The sequence below is a fragment of the Drosophila bipectinata genome, chromosome 3R (genome assembly GCF_030179905.1).
Source record: "Drosophila bipectinata strain 14024-0381.07 chromosome 3R, DbipHiC1v2, whole genome shotgun sequence".
Classification (NCBI taxonomy): domain Eukaryota; kingdom Metazoa; phylum Arthropoda; class Insecta; order Diptera; family Drosophilidae; genus Drosophila; species Drosophila bipectinata.
The window spans coordinates 6,909,578-6,925,016 of record NC_091739.1 but is presented as its reverse complement, the minus strand read 5'-3'; the positions used below and the strand labels follow the sequence as shown (position 1 = coordinate 6,925,016).

The 15,439-nt window shown below is 44.6% G+C and overlaps 3 protein-coding genes across 8 annotated transcripts in view; 1 reads left to right on the top strand and 2 right to left on the bottom strand.

Annotated features, from left to right (window-relative positions):
- Positions 1 to 523: 523 nt before the first annotated feature.
- On the bottom strand, positions 524 to 3,118 carry LOC108128644 (organic cation transporter protein). The gene is made up of 4 exons (XM_017246324.3): positions 2,553 to 3,118; positions 2,188 to 2,446; positions 1,709 to 2,129; positions 524 to 1,291 (listed from the first exon to the last, which is right to left on the bottom strand). Exons 1-4 carry the CDS (start codon positions 2,883 to 2,885, stop codon positions 619 to 621), a joined length of 1,686 nt encoding a protein of 561 aa, XP_017101813.2. The 5' UTR covers positions 2,886 to 3,118; the 3' UTR covers positions 524 to 618.
- A 340-nt stretch (positions 3,119 to 3,458) lies between these two features.
- The window catches only part of jvl (javelin-like), a 51,723-nt gene continuing 39,742 nt past the window's right edge, over positions 3,459 to 15,439 (bottom strand). For 4 of the 6 annotated variants that reach the window (XM_017246319.3, XM_017246321.3, XM_017246322.3 and 1 more), the window contains 5 exons: positions 10,436 to 10,995; positions 10,103 to 10,376; positions 9,559 to 10,031; positions 7,806 to 9,495; positions 3,459 to 4,825 (listed from right to left, as the gene is read on the bottom strand). In XM_017246319.3, coding sequence (XP_017101808.2) covers positions 4,310 to 4,825; positions 7,806 to 9,495; positions 9,559 to 10,031; positions 10,103 to 10,376; positions 10,436 to 10,995 — 3,513 coding nt within the window. In that variant the 3' untranslated portion in view covers positions 3,459 to 4,309. Of the gene's footprint in view, positions 5,946 to 7,805; positions 9,496 to 9,558; positions 10,032 to 10,102; positions 10,377 to 10,435; positions 10,996 to 15,439 lie in introns of all 6 variants that reach the window. The other 2 variants (XM_017246320.3, XM_017246323.3) reach the window with 2 other exon arrangements.
- The window catches only part of LOC108128646 (regucalcin-like), a 36,409-nt gene continuing 32,009 nt past the window's right edge, over positions 11,040 to 15,439 (top strand). The window contains exons 1-2 of the mRNA XM_043212486.2: positions 11,040 to 11,225; positions 11,298 to 11,383. Of these exons, the coding sequence (XP_043068421.2) occupies positions 11,153 to 11,225; positions 11,298 to 11,383 (159 nt within the window). The 5' untranslated portion in view covers positions 11,040 to 11,152. The remainder of the gene's footprint in view (positions 11,226 to 11,297; positions 11,384 to 15,439) is intronic.

Here is a 15,439-nt window from a genome sequence, read left to right as displayed (position 1 = left end):
ACATAGATCTACAATAAAAATTGGACACCTAATCTGTAGCCGAAAATTTTCCGATCATTAGGCCAAATTCTCGCTATCAAGATTTTTATAGAGAACAACAGAACTTGCTGAGATAATTTCGTGATGGTAAAAAATTCAATTGATTGGATATTATTAGCCATTATGGCCTTTGGTTATATTAGGGCGTATACGTAACATGGCATCCTTTCAGACACAAAAATCAAGTATACGCATCGCATTTCTATTTATTCTATCTATTTTATTCTATCGAATTTATCTTTTGATTTTACATCACAATTCTATTGTAATCAAAAATCAATAATTTTACATCATCAATATTATAATGTAACGTCGAACGTTTGTTTCCGCTAGAACCTTTTATAATTTTCCTAAACCAATAGTACCTAAACCAATATCTTATCTTTACAAATATTCAGAAAAAAGTTATTTCCAAGCCCTTCTAACCAAGTTTAATTAACCATATAAATAACAAAAAATAATCATCAATTAAGAAACGAGATAATTCGCTAAATATAAAGAAAATACTATTTATTGCGATTTTTGACAGGGCTTATGGTAATAAGATAACAGAAATCAAACTGAAATAACAGTTTGCTTTTATTGTTTGGCTGCCTTCGACATTAGAATGTCCTCCTCCTCCTCCGGCTTTGTGGTCATCTCCACAGTAACTTCGGTACTTTCTGCCCTTCTGAGATGGCTAAGGAAGTCAAATATTCCTTCGCCCTTGCCGAACTCCTCTCCCTCGGCCAACGACATGGGCAGTTTTTTGTTGCGAGTCTCAGGCAAAAGGAGGCATACATAGGCGCCGGATAAGAAGAGAAGACCCAGAATAATCGAGGGAGCCGGCTTGAAGTACGTGCCCAGATGCAGGATGTAGGGCGAGAGGAAGGAGGCCGCAAAGCCGGCAACATGCACCACTGCCACGCCCCTTCCTCGGACACAGGTCGGTATCAGTTCCGTGGAGAACTGGGAGCTGGCCCCATCGGCAATGGAGACGCCAAATCGCGCGGCCAGGGTCAGGCCCACCAGAAGAATCACGTTGCGATTGCTGCCCTGCGATATGACAAGACCGGCAGCTGCGGCAAACAGACCCGTGATGGTCATCCAACTGACCGCGGTGGCCTTGCGACCGATCCGATCCTGGAGCAATCCCTGCAGGTAGCCGGATGGTGGGAGGGTCAGGGCGTTGAGCGAGAACATGATGAAAGGAGATATGCCCAGGCCCTCGACATTTCGAGCGATGGTGTTATAGCAGGGCACGATTATTATGCTGTGGATGAGGTAGAAGAAAGTAATAATTTAAAATTAAAAACCTTAATTGGAACTAATTGAAAATATGGTGTACTGTTTTAAGAATGTATTACTCATCAGAACTCTGGAACATTAATTTTGTGATTCATTGAAAAGTAATATTCTGTAACAACAGAAAAGTATACAACTTACAGCAACCATTACCCAGTTCTCAATTTCAAAACAGAGATCATTCAAATACATATTTTCATGTTTCAAGTTTCAAGTGCTACTTCATGTAAAAGTGCAACAATGTTTACGATGTTTAGGGATTGGGATTTAGAGACTCTTGTAAATATACAAGAAATACTTTGTCGAATAATCCAGTCATTAGTCATAAAATAAACAAATTCTTTACCCTATAACCTGATTTCTTTCAACCAAAATATCGACTTACAAAATGAGCAATAGCTTGAAGGCAGTACTGCGCATGCGCGGCGTTTTCAGCATGTCCGTGAGCTTGGCCTCGGTCCGGTCCGCCTCCTTGGCCTCTTTGCGGTAGTGCTCCTCACAGTAGCTGCGGAACGCCTTAAAGTCATCGTCGGCCACTTGTCGGCGATTTATCTTGGCCACGCGCTGCAGCCGCTGGAGGGCACCGTCGATGTCGCCTCGCGTGACCAGCCACTGGGCACTCTCCTGGACGAGGAAGTAGTAGAGGGTGACCAGCAGCAACGGCACGGAGGAGCAGGCCAGAAAAATGCGCCAGTGGCCAACCCAAACGGCCAGCCAACAGGCGCCAATCAGGCCCAGGCAATAGAAACAGCCCAGCACGGTATTGAGTCCCACATTTCTCAGCGATGGGGATACATATTCGAGTACTAATCAAAGCACCCCAATTAATTAGCAAATCAATTAGGCATTTTAACGAATACTCACTCAATATATACATGAGATATGAGTTGGCATCGGCAGCCAGTCCTGAGATGAAACGACAAATCGAGAACGAGACCAGGCTTCTGGAAAATATGGTTGAGAAGTCGCCGAGGAAACCGCACCAGTTGGCCAGAATCAAGGCCTTGATGCGGCCAATCCTATCACCAAGGAGCCCGAAAATCAGAGTTCCACAAACCGAACCCACGAAGAAAAGTGACTGTCCCACACGTGGCTTGTAGGCATCATCGCAAACCCAATTAAGCTGAAAATCGAAAAGTAAAAAAATAAGTTCCATGTGCACCTGCATCTTTACAGCCAATTTTCCGCCAAAAAAATACATGAACTTTATATTTTAGAGCAACTCATACCTCTGTATTCATACTTTGGTAACCAAAGTCGTATTTGTAGATCCATTTGTTGCACCTCTCCGAGCTGACCGTGTGATTCCCCCCATTCTGATCGATGGTTTCCAGTCGCGTGCACGATGGGTACTCGAATCTCGAATATATTTCCTCGATCTCGGCGAAACTGCGATTCGCCAGCTGTTTGTGATAGCACCAGTGATCGGGCACAAAGCTGATGACGTTCTGGGAGAAGTAGTGCATCGAAATGACGACCATGAGGTAGCCGTAGAGCGCGAGCAGCAGGAACTGATAACGACTGCTGTTGCCGCACTTGGCCAAAATCTCCTCGAAATCCATGCTGCTGTTATCAGATTTTCGCGAGGTCCCCAGCTCGAGAGGCGTTAGCAATGTTGTGATAAGGGCATATCTGAGGGCTCTGGCATTTATGGACTGCTGTGGGTTTTCGAATCGGTTTATTGGTCCGAAAAAAAACACTCCCTAAGTGCTCCCGAGGTTTATTGAACGCAGCTAAAAACCCGTTCCGGTTGCGTTCTGGTGGCACGGACCGCACATTTCCAACTGGTTGAGCCTGAGACCGATACCCCAGTCCCAAGTGGACTGCTCCCAGAGAAAAGAGTACTCACCAACGAGAGAAACCACCTTTCTCCGCTCTTAATCAATTATGTGGCATTTGAAAACACAAAAAAAAATGTCACTGGAGCACGTTCCCAAATGGAGAGTTTTGTAGTGGAGGTCTTGAAAATTTGCAATGCATTTACAAAATTTGAATTTCAATTAATTTCAATTTCTGCCACTTGGCTTTCATTGACAAACTTTCAAATTGATTTATTGATTGGACAAACCATTTGGCATGTTAGGATATTGTTATCATACTTACTCATGAATAGATTTCATAAAAACACCCAGACATTTGTTTTTTTTATATTTTTATTTTAGTTTTTTTGTTTGTTTTTTAAATGTTTTTATCAATTACATTTGCTGTTTAAATGGATACATGTCTACATTTGCTGCCTTTTGAATACGTATATATTCTAAATAGCTTTAATATGAATCATAATTGCTGGTTTCCCTCACTTCTATGTCTGTTGGATTTATAAATGTAGTAAACGCAGTTTCGTGATAACATGATAGATAGACCTTATTACATTTGCCTGTTTATGACTTAAATCGAATACATACACAAGTAGTATACCAAACTGTACATACATACATTAGATGCAATGCGTTAACTAAATTTGATTAACAACTAAACTACTTAGCCGGCCTAGTACGAGTAAATTAATCGTAATCGTAGTTTGAGTAAATAGGCAATAGAGCTGCATAACTAACTTAAGACTCTTACAAAGATGCACACATTCAACTCGATATACACGCTAAATTATACAAAAATAGTGGTCATAACGTATTTACGGTGTTACTATGGTAATAATAATAAATAGTCGAAGAAACCATCATGCGTACAGACTAAAGCCCTGAACGGTTAGTTTAGGGTTTATTATTTTTAATAGGGGAAGGTATAAGGTATAATATAATATAACAAACGATTCAGTCCGATATTCATTTCAATTGCAATCTCTCAATGCAAGACCCTTGGAAAACTAAACCGGTCACATAACACTATACTACGGCTACACATACACATACATAGTTATCCCTTTTAGCCTGGTAATTAATTATACAAAGTGTGTGCAGGAAGTTCGTCGAAATCAAAGACTAGTTTAGATATGATAGACAGATTATAGGGATTGAGAGGATCAAACTCAAACGCACTCAATGCTGTCGTAGAAGATCTCCTCATCCTGATCCGGTTCTGCATCGGATAGCTCCTCCTCCTCAAAATCATCCACATCATAGGAAATCAGCGACTGCATGCTGTCATCCAGCAGCTTGTGCTGCACATGATGCACCTCGAAGAGGTTCGCCTCTTTCTTGTCTTTCGACGGAGTGCCGAACCAAATAGCTCCCTCGGCATCCGCATCGGGATCAGCGCCTTCGCCCCGATCATCCTTAAGGTCGCCAGGATCGGTATCAGCTCTTGCCTCAATGGAGTCACTGTAGCCATAGTCGAAGGTGACCAGGAGATTGTCGCTGCCACAGTCCATGGAATCGGGCGATGTGTAATGGGTATAGTAGGAGTCGTAGGCCGTCTCCTCGGACACATCGAAAAGCTGCCTCGGATGCAGGAATTCCTCTTCGATCATATTCGTTTGCCAGAGTTGCCAATTTTGGTTATGGGGACGGAAATTTGGCTTTTCAACGGGTGGGTTGGCCAAATACTACTCGGGATTCGGGGTTAGAGCAATAAAAAACAGAATAGAATATCAGATCTTAGCTTCAAAGTGCCATGATTCAAGCCATGAGAATGAGAACGAAATTAGGAACGATAGAAGAAAAAGGTTTTCAAACTGAACAAAAGAAGAGTAGTATTTTGGGTTAGCTTGTAGCAAAATGGTAACTAGGACAGCGATTAGAACCTCAACCTTGGGCACCATTACTTATTTTGTTAGCACAGTAAGAACGTTAATTAATCAATCAACCAATTAGTTTATGTACAACTTGTAAGTCACTCGCTTCGCTTACGTTTTACCTTACTTGGCATTTTTTCAAAAGTTGTTCGAGCAAAATTTCTTGAGTGTTTCTTGTGTGTGCACAACCCGTTTGCTATTAGAAAGGGTGAGGGTCTAAGTCTAGGTAGGTAGTCTCGATAGGTCGGCTAGCCTAGATCCACTACAAACTACAACAAAATCAAAACCAATGCTGGCAACTCGGTGAAGGTAAAGGGGGGAGATAAGCAAAAGAAAGCTGTGGCAAGTAGGATTCGTGGGATTTGCGGGGTGGATTGTGGATAGTGGATTGGAAAGAAATGGTAAAGCTTAAACCTACTAAGTGAGATACAACAAAAGAGACTTACGCGTATAACGAATGGCGGCAAAGTGTCTACTTCATTGTCTCTGCGTTTTTGGCGAAAACAAAACAGACAAACGATATACAACATAACAGGCTCGGGACTGATGTCTGAGCTTTGGCTGATTGTATATATATTATTTATATATTTATTTTGCTTTTTTTTTTGGGCTGAGCTGAGCTGATCTTAGCTGGTAAGGATGAACTGGGCGAGGGCGCTGCTCCTTGTTCTTGTTTGGCCATCGCTAGTATATCTGTGGCTGTCCGATACCAAAAACTCCAGTCGCAGTTGTTCTTTAATTTTTTGCATGCAGTGCTGCTTCACCACCAACATATCACTCAATCAGTCAATCAATCAATCAGTTCACCACCTTAAGTCCACATATATCTGCCATTCCATACCAACTCCGGTTATATTCTCTTGGGTGTTTTTGTTAGGAAGAGTAGTGGTTTGTTTTTCGGTTTTCACAATGGTTTTAGTTACAGTTTGGGCTGTTGATGGTTTGTGGTTTTTTGGGATACGGTTTGGTTGTGGTTTTTGGGTTGGTTGGTTTGTTGGATATTTATATACATATATTTATATATGTTTTTTTTTTTTTGCGGGGGATATTTTTGGTACGGTCAGTTTTTTTTTTTGGTTTGTTTTGGATATACAAAATATATAAGTATATATGTGAGTTACGACAACAGACAGTTTTTTAATATTTGGTTTTATATGTTTTTTTTTTTGGAGTAGACATACAAACAGTAGGGTAGAAAGGCGCAGAAAGAAAAAGTAAAAGTAAAAAGAAATTACAGCATTAGATACAAATTATTTCAAGTGATCAAGTGATCATCTAATTGGAATTGTTCTCGAGTGTCAAGTAATGCACAAACAAAGCCAAAATGAAGCACTTGTGGCTGCTGATGGTGTGGCATTGTCCTGGTGTGATGTGGTGGAGGTGAGAGTGTGGGTTAGTTGGGGTTTCTGGGATGAGCAAACGACCACAGGATGGAAAAATGAACCCCTTCATGATCCTTAACTTAAAACTGGGAAGTCTTTTTTCGAAAATTGCACAAAAAATAATAAACCGCATGGTCTAGCATATTCTAAACAAATTTATATTTTTTTCTTTTCACAATAGCGTATATGCATACGTAGGTATTAGCCGATCTGCTTCATACACAAATCAATAAATTAGCCTTTAAGTTAAGCCCAGTAAGTAGTTAAAGTATAGCTTACAAATTAATTACAAAGAAGGAGATTATAATAATGATAACTTTTAAATACACACACGCAAATTAATAATTAAACTTAAACTCGCTTTCGAACACAATGAGAAACTGGCTGATCCAACAATGAGGCATGCACACTTGAGGCAAAGTATATACTCGGCCGCAGTAAACGTGATTTGCATAATGTATATGTAAATGAAATGATATTGTACATGCATTGACTTTTGTTTTTACTTTTTATATACACAACTATATAGAGGAAACATTGCTTTTGCTGTTGCTATAGCTGGTGTTGCTGTTTCTGTTGCTGCTTTTGTTGCATGTGAAATTGCTTATTAATTAAAGCCAGCTACTGAGCACCTAAGGCATCGATAGGCAGTGAGAGCTTAATTGGAGGCACCTTTCACTAAGCCAAGTGTTAACTGATGATGAGTCAACGACCCAAAACCCAAGCAAAGCCAGCAGGGTCTTAAAACCTTCTTCTAGGATGTGGAATTATGAGATACTATTCACCGTTCTTGGAAATATCTTTCAGGTGGCTTTGGCAAGAAATTGACCAAAAAAATACAAAATAAAATAGAATTTGATAAATTACAGAACTGATAGTTTACCACCACTAATCCAATCAGTTTTTCAGTTGACAAAATTAGGGACAAACAACAATGAAGTTATTCAGGCACGAGACGTTTACACGATCATTTTTTCGGCTATATAATATATATATAAGGGATATATATATGTATACTCATGTAACTAGATTAGATATGTGTATGTATGTGGTGTATATATGCCGAGGGTTAATTGTATGCATGTTTAAATAAATAATGTATAAGCATGTAACTATGTTTTTAACGTATATAGTTAATATCGAATTTGTATGACGCTGATTTCAGTTTTTTTCACTTTGAATTAATTTTCTGTTTTTTAACTGTTTTGTAACGAAGATGATGATTCTGTGGTTCTTTGTTGCTGATTTCGTTTCTTGTATCGTAATCGTAATCGGTATAGAAGGCATATTAAACGGTAATCAGTAAATATTCATATATATATAGATATAAATGTATGTATCGGTATTATCAGTAGTATTATTATAATTCACTTAAACCAACCCAAGAATGTTGATTTGAGAGTGCGTACCTTGCCACTATCACTGTCGCCAAAGCTGGAAGTGGGCGTGGTGGCTAGCCCCAGAGTGTCGCCCTGATCCCTCCCGATCGTTCGCCCAGCGTTGCCCCCCGCCGAGGCGCTACTGTACCGCCGGGACACGCCCAGCGCCTGGGCCCGTTCACTGGCCGGCGAGTGGGCGCTGCGTCTGTGGTGGTACGGTGCGCCCGCGGCGGAGTTGCCGCTCAGCTGGAGATCCTTGCGCAGCGTCGAGCTTAGCTGGGCGGCAATGGAGCCGCCGGTGATGCCGCCTTTGCCTCCGCCCTCCCTCGACAGCGAGTCCAAGTGGCGCACTCGCGAACTGATCGTATCCCTCTTCAGCTTGGGCAGCGGCGAATTCTGGAGCACACGCGGGGACGGAGTCGTTGCACCGGCCGGCTGGCTGCGATTACCGCCAGTCGATCCGGATGAATAGGGTGTGGTGGCCAGCGGAATCGAAGACGAGGTTGAGCTCCGACTCGTATTCGTGCTCAGCGAGTGGTTCGAGGCGGATGTGTCCGCTCTCCTCAAGCTCTGCAGGTTGCCGGTGCTGCGGCTCAGCGAGGATTTGCTGCCGTACGAGGTGCTACTGGAGTTGTGCGCCGATGGGGGCGACCGTCCCGCCGTTGCAGGTCTGCCAGTTGGTGGTTTGCCCGTAAAATAGGCTGCCGCCTTGCTGCCCGGAAGTGGAATCTTGCTGGGCTTGCTGGTGCTGTTGAACTTGCGGAACGCACTTTGCCGCCCTGTCGGGTTTGAGGAATCAAAGGGACTCACTCCGCCCACACTGGTGCTCATCACCCGGGCAGCAATACTACTGGGTGTGCTGCTGCCCACGGGACAAGGACTCGCAGTGATCGTCTTGCTCAGGGTGGAGTTGGGCGTTCGCAGACCTGGCTGCTGCTGATTCTGTTGCTGCTGCTGCTGGTTCTCGTGCTCATGCGCCGACTCTGTACTGCTGCTGTGCTGCTGCAGTTCATCCATGGCCAGCGGCACCATCGCCTTCATGCTGGGCGTGCTGATTTGCGTAACTGGCGGGGCAGGCATGGCCGTCGATGTGGAGTCCACCGAATCCGAGACTCCGCGACGACTCAGCATCAGGGTGGTGGAAGCCGAAGAGCGATTCGTCTCGTAATCATGCTGGGAGGAGTTCAAATACGAATTGGCGGTGCTGTTGCTCGCCTGGAGGCGAGATTCCACGAGGCGCAGCTGCGCCTTGGTTCCCTCCAGCTCAATGCTTTTCTCCTCCAGCTGATAGCGTAGATGCTCGGAATCCTCGAAGCTCTTGTCCAGCCGCTTGGTCAGCTGCGTCTTGGACTTGCTGGACGACTCCAGCTTCTGGGCCAGCACCTGGTTCTGAACGGACAGGGTGAGCAGGTGTCGCTGCAGCTCCAGCACATTCGTCTCCAGCAGAATGGCCGCAAATCGCTTGGAATCCGTCAGCCGGCATTTGGAGTTTCGCACCCCCGGCGTGCTTACGATGCCATCGAGGCGACCCAATGACTGCTGCTGCTGTTTCTTCAAGGTTGCTATATCACTGCTGGAGCTTTGATGGAATGCTTCCTGAGCTGGCTGATCAAGGACGACCGGCTGGAATGTGTTGTGGGATTGGCGACTGCCGTTGGAGAGCACCGTGGTGGCTGAGGATAGAAAGTTGCGTTGACTGGAGAAATCCGACTGACTGGCGCTGAAAATAGTAAAGGAATATAAGTTAATAATATTATCTTAAGGATCTGATTTGTATATCTACCTGGAAGAGCTCTTGCTTTGTTGCTGTTGCATCTGCTGCAGTTGCTGCACTCGCGAGCTCAGCTCTAACTTTTGCGCCATGGCCAGCTTCAGCTGCTCCTCGAGATCCTTTTTAACGCCGATCAGTTCCTCCACCTGGTCGCTCATCTTCGCCGCCTTGATCCGCCCCGTCAGAGTCTCGGCCTCCATTTCGGCCAGTTTGTCCAGCAATCTATCGCGCTCCCTGCGCAGCTGCTTGATATCCTCGCGGTTCAGCCGCTCCACCTGCTCGCGGAACTGTTGGGGCGTCATTGCCTTGGAGCCGCTACCCTTGCTGTCGCCCCCCTTCTGGGCATCCTCCTGCTGGCGTTCGTAGCTCTGCAGCTGCTCCACCTCCTCCCGTAAGCGATTCGACTTGCGGTGTATGACGTCCAGCAGGTTAAGCAGCTCATCATCAGATTCCGCGCAACTGAGGCGATTGGCTGCTATGGCCACCTGGTTTTAATCGAAAATGAAAATTAATAAATTATTAAAGAAATTATGAATGTAAGCTGGTGGAGACTCACCGTCATAGCACCGTTGGTGGAGGAGGCACTGTGGCCCTCCTTGGAGGAACTGGTCTCCGTTGAGAAGCCGGAGTCTTGGACAACGCTCCCGTTGTTGTTCTCTCCGCTCTTTGGCTCTTTCTTGCCGCTGTGCGAGTTGCTGCGGCTGCGTGTCAGCGACGAGGACGACGCCTCCGCCCCGGAGGAGGAGTTGGCTGCCGTCGCCGACGACGTGGACGGTTCCTTGTGCGACAATTTTCGCTTCATGCGTATGCCTGGCTCCCACTCGCGTCTGCTGGGTAAAGATTTATTGAAATTATTCAATTTATAGACCATTGCATCTAACGAACTCACCTGGTGGCTAATGAGGAGCTGCCGCCACCCACCGAGTGGCTGCCACCCATGGGCCCTACCGAGGAGGTGGGTGTCGACGGTGTGGCGGACATGGAGGCCATCTTGTGCTTGAGATCGGGAAAAGTTTCGATGACCAGATCCCGGAACTCCAGCAGGGCACCGACCTCGTGCTGCAGCTCCTGCAGCGACTTGGTCTGCTCGCTGTGGATATTGTGATGGCTGCCGTAGCTGTTGCTGTAGGGCGTATGGTGGCTAAGATGGTGGTGGTGCAGGTGGTGCGGGTATGTGGCCCCTACGACCACGGTCGCTGTGGGCGAGGCGGCGACCGCTCCTCCCGCCGCCGCTGCCGCCACTGCACTTGCCATCAGATGGGGATGGTGGGCACTGCTGCTCATCGGCAGGCACTCCATGGCCCCGCTGGCCAGGTCTGTGCTGCGCAAGGGTCCAACGAGATGGTGATGATTCCCGCTTCCGTTTCCGTTACCTTGGCTGAGGTGGCTGATGCAGCTTCCGTCCGTTTTGCTGATGCCATGCGTTGCGGGTAGTTCGAAGCCTTCATTCTGTAAAGAAAGGAGATGTCAGTTGATAGATTCCACCAAGTAGTCTGTGGAATAGTTGACAATAAATTTAAAAAAATCCCCAAAGATACAAATTTTAAAATATATTCCTATTTTGGGCATATTTTTAGAGGGTTCCTATGCAGTCAAACCCAACACCATGACTCCCTTTAAGGTTAACCGCATCATCTTTCGCGACCTCCGCTTGTTGTCTCAGATTTCCAAACCGATTTGTAAGTATTGAGTGAACATGATCGAACTTATTCATTAATTAATCAAATCGTTCAATGAAAATCATGCATCAGTTCAGATCAGTTCAAAGTTTATGCATACGAATGCCATTATGAAACATTCTGTCAAACCATTAATTTACATAAAACATTTCTCAACGGTAAGCATCACCATACTCATTTTTTCCGGCTAAAAAAATGTCTACATTTTCCTTCAATATTTGACTCACGCATGGGTGGAGAAAATCGAATGAATCATTGTTGTTTGGGTTTTTTGATGGTCAAGTGCGATGGGCGGGAGGTCGAGCCTATAGATCACCAGTCATTATCGAGAGCTTTACATAAAGGCCCAGTGGGACTGGCCGTTAATTACTTGAGAGAAAACAAAACGCATTGCGTTGCATCGAGTAAATTGAATTGATCGCCTCATGGTGGGGCAATCGCTGGGGGAGCCAGCCATGGTGGAGTTCAGGAGCAGTGCGAACGATTAGTGAATGACATACAAATTATGATTGATGAATTGCATCTCAGAGGCACGATCGCCCGCTGGCTGGCGACCCGCGGAGAAAACTGTAGCAAAAGTGCAGCTTAATGCAACACACTCAGACAAAGCTAGACTAACAGCAACATCTGTAAGTGCAACACCAATCGAAGCAGCAATTTGTGACAATCACGCTGTTTGTTTGTCCCAGACCATGACTATTCGATCCACCAAAGTCAATGGACCGACTCAGGCCCAGGCTTAAACCTCAAACAAACTCCAAACTAGAACAGGCCACAGATGGCCGGGTCGGGCCAAAGTAAAAGTCGTTTTTCTTTTCCCCTTTTTTCCAGCATCTGCTCTGGAAAAGCAACCAGGAAACTGCACGCCAAAAAATAGTAGACTGTAGAGCGGTCATAAAGAACTTAATATTTATGACTCTTCAAGCTATGCAGGGGACTGCCAAGTCTATATATTTGCATTATAAATATTTCAATAGAATATGCTTTTAAAAAACTATTTCTCTCTGTTTAGAATTTGTTTGTCAACCGGGTGGAAAGCTTTCACTGAACGAGAATGTTTCTCGAGCAGCGGCAACTCAATTGATTGGCAAAATACTTTCACATGCAATAAACATAAATTTGCCTGGCGGCCTGGCAGCCTGGCAGCAGTTTTGTCGGCCGGCTGGCTATTGATCAAACAAACGTTGGCGAGTGCCATGTACCGTGCTATCCACAATCCACAATATGTGGCAATAGTTGAGGGGGCAGGGCATAGAAAGAAAAACCAGGCAACTGGGTTGACTCTCTTGTTCTCGACCGGTAAGAAAAAGTAAAAGAGACGAGACTCTAGACTTGAAGTCTTGGGTAAAAAGAAAAATAACTTTGTTGATTGCATGCAGCCTGATAGACGGTCGGAAATGTTGGTCAGCAGGCAGCCTAATGGCAAAATCATTGCAAATGAAGCATGAAAATTGGCCCACATTCACATGACTTGGCTGGGCCATTTCATTATTTAATAGCTAATTAACGGCGAGGGGCCCACAGGAAGCATAACTCATAATTTCACGGCTTGCATAATAATCTCAATGCACTTTTCCTACCACTTTTTTCACCATTTCTGTGTTTTGTATTTTTTTCCATTTTGGCCGACTTGCCTGTCGAGCGTGGCGAACATCAAAGCTTGGGAAGTGGCAGAGAAGTCACATTGAAGATCGTGTAATTATATAGTAAAATCCATTGTCAACCGCGAAATTGAAACCGAACAATTCAAAACTCGTCTCTGTCACTCAAAAAAAGACTAGAGAGCGAGAGGCTAAGCTTAAAAAACCGCTGCTTAATGTCGGGGACTGTCAGTCATATCCATTCGAGTAGTGCTATTGGCTTTATGAATTCGGAGCTTCATTGCTCAATTAACTTGTGGATCTGGCCTTTTGGCCCGACGGCCCGAAACTAGCCAAAGAGGGGCTCGACTTGTGGCCTCACAATAACAAAATTTCAAACTCATATTGTATACTGCGGCCGTCACATACAATGCCTTTCAGATACACACCACATATGCAAATCACTGGCAGTCGACTATAGACACAAGTGCTTCCTTGTCACTCGAACGAGGCGTCTGTCACTGTTTCTTATTTTTTGAAGTTTCTTTTTTTAAAAGTTGTATCTTCTCGAGCTGCGCCTCGTTGGAGATATGAATGGGTGGCTGTTGCACAGTGGGCTCAAATCCTAAACCTTAATAGAGTACTATTCTTGGAGGTATTTTAAAATACTTTACAAGGTTCTAGTTGTAAAATATCATTAGTAATAAGATGTAATTTTTTTTTTTGCTTTCCATTAATTGTAGAACAACCCACTGTGTGCCATGAACCCAATCAACTCAACATCATCATCATGCCGCGCTCGTTGTTGCCGCTGCCATCGTGGGCGCAAACTATCATCTCCTCGCAGCTGCCACGCATTGCTGATTCTCCAACGTTTATTACTCGCCGGCAATTGGGTTGATCATCATCAGCATTGTGCACCATGACAGACGAGAAAAAAACGTAATAAAAATATAAAAAACCGACTAGCAGAGACGCACTTGGCCTGGGCGACAGAGCCGCTCAATTAGGCTGCCCACCACTCGAGTACTAGTCGGAAAGGTTTTTGGGCTTGCCTTGGGCTGATTAGAAGAACAGCCAACACACTGCGGTGTGATATCTTCCCACCGAACAGCAGAAGATTCGACAACCACATGCAGGTGGGGAAACGCATATGCCAGTTCCTCAATGTGCCTGACACCACAGCAATTAACAGACAAGTTTCGCAACAAATCCAACCAGCTAGTGTTCAATCGCAGAACTTTTGCTGAAAGTCATGGCTAAATTTTGAGGCAAAAAATCAATCATCTAAACAATGACAAATGCCAAAACGTAACCGTACTTTCATAACCATTATTCTTGGTTTCGTTTCTATTATTTCCCCTGGTTTCTTGAGTAGTTCGAGGGTTATGGTTGTTTCTCTTGCCCCCACGTCTTGTTTGATCGATTTTTGGTGCCACCTTTGCGTATACGTAATATTCCGCGCCACTGCTAAGCCCCAACTTGAAAGCGTTTTCACTGCACTTTGTTTGTTCGTGACACTTAATTCCTAGTTCTTCTTCCCGGCATTAATCTATTTTTGAAACTTAAAAGGGTAGTAAAACATTGACCACAAAATATCCATTATTATTTGTTAGGTATGTTCCGTTTACTAGATCGTGGGCTTGGTTTATCAGGTCAGAGGGATCATAAAGCTGAAAATACCCGAAAAGTTTGAACCTAAAGCAGATGTTTGCAGTGATCGGAGTTTTTAGTGAATCATAAATTCGCTAATGAAGCACTGATCGTAAAAGAGAGCTTTGTGGGGTCTTTGATTTTTATTGTTTGGACAGCCTGCCGGAATATGGATGTATTGCCTTGGAGAAATTCACATTTCTTTGATGGGTTGTTCGATGGTTTTAATTAAGGTTTGGCATGCAAAGCTCTCGGCGTGGCAAACAACAGATATTTTGGAAGTGCAACCTTATCCTCCAGCCAACGCCGGCCCGCCCCTTTATTACAATTAGTGACGGGTGGTTTGCATAACACTCCAATATGTGTGCACTTATGGGGATGCCTATATGCATGTACTGACGAAGTATAATTATGGATGTAAAGCCCTCTGGTCCAGACCGGCGAGGCGAAACTGGCGGTACTGCATGGATCGGGAGCGCTTATTAATTACCCGACCCACGAAACGAATCGAATCGAAACCGGGCATGACTTATGGCGTTTTGAACAGTCATCGTTCGGCACATTGACTACGCCAATTTATAGTCGCATGTATTTTCAATTCCAATTCAATTTCAATGCAGCCAAGGCATGTTGGCGTCTGGGTTTGGCCACCAGACTCCTAACAGCCTATGACTGTTACTGTGACTATGAATGTGACGCAACTTGGAACAGGGTCTCTGGGGTCTTAGTCTGGGGGCATTGTGCGTTTTCCGACTCTGACAGCGAGTTAGATACATTAAAAGACAATTGCGATTGCCCCGGGCCTGGCCGGGTGTATGTTTGCTATCTAAGCCATCTGCAAAGCCCACTTTTGGCCACGCCAAAAAAAATATACAGAAATTGTAAGAAAAATAAATAATAATAAAAACCCCGCCATAAGCCATTTCCCATTAGGCGTCATTAGTTTGCCTTTTTGAGTTGTTGGCTTGGGTGTTTCTTTTT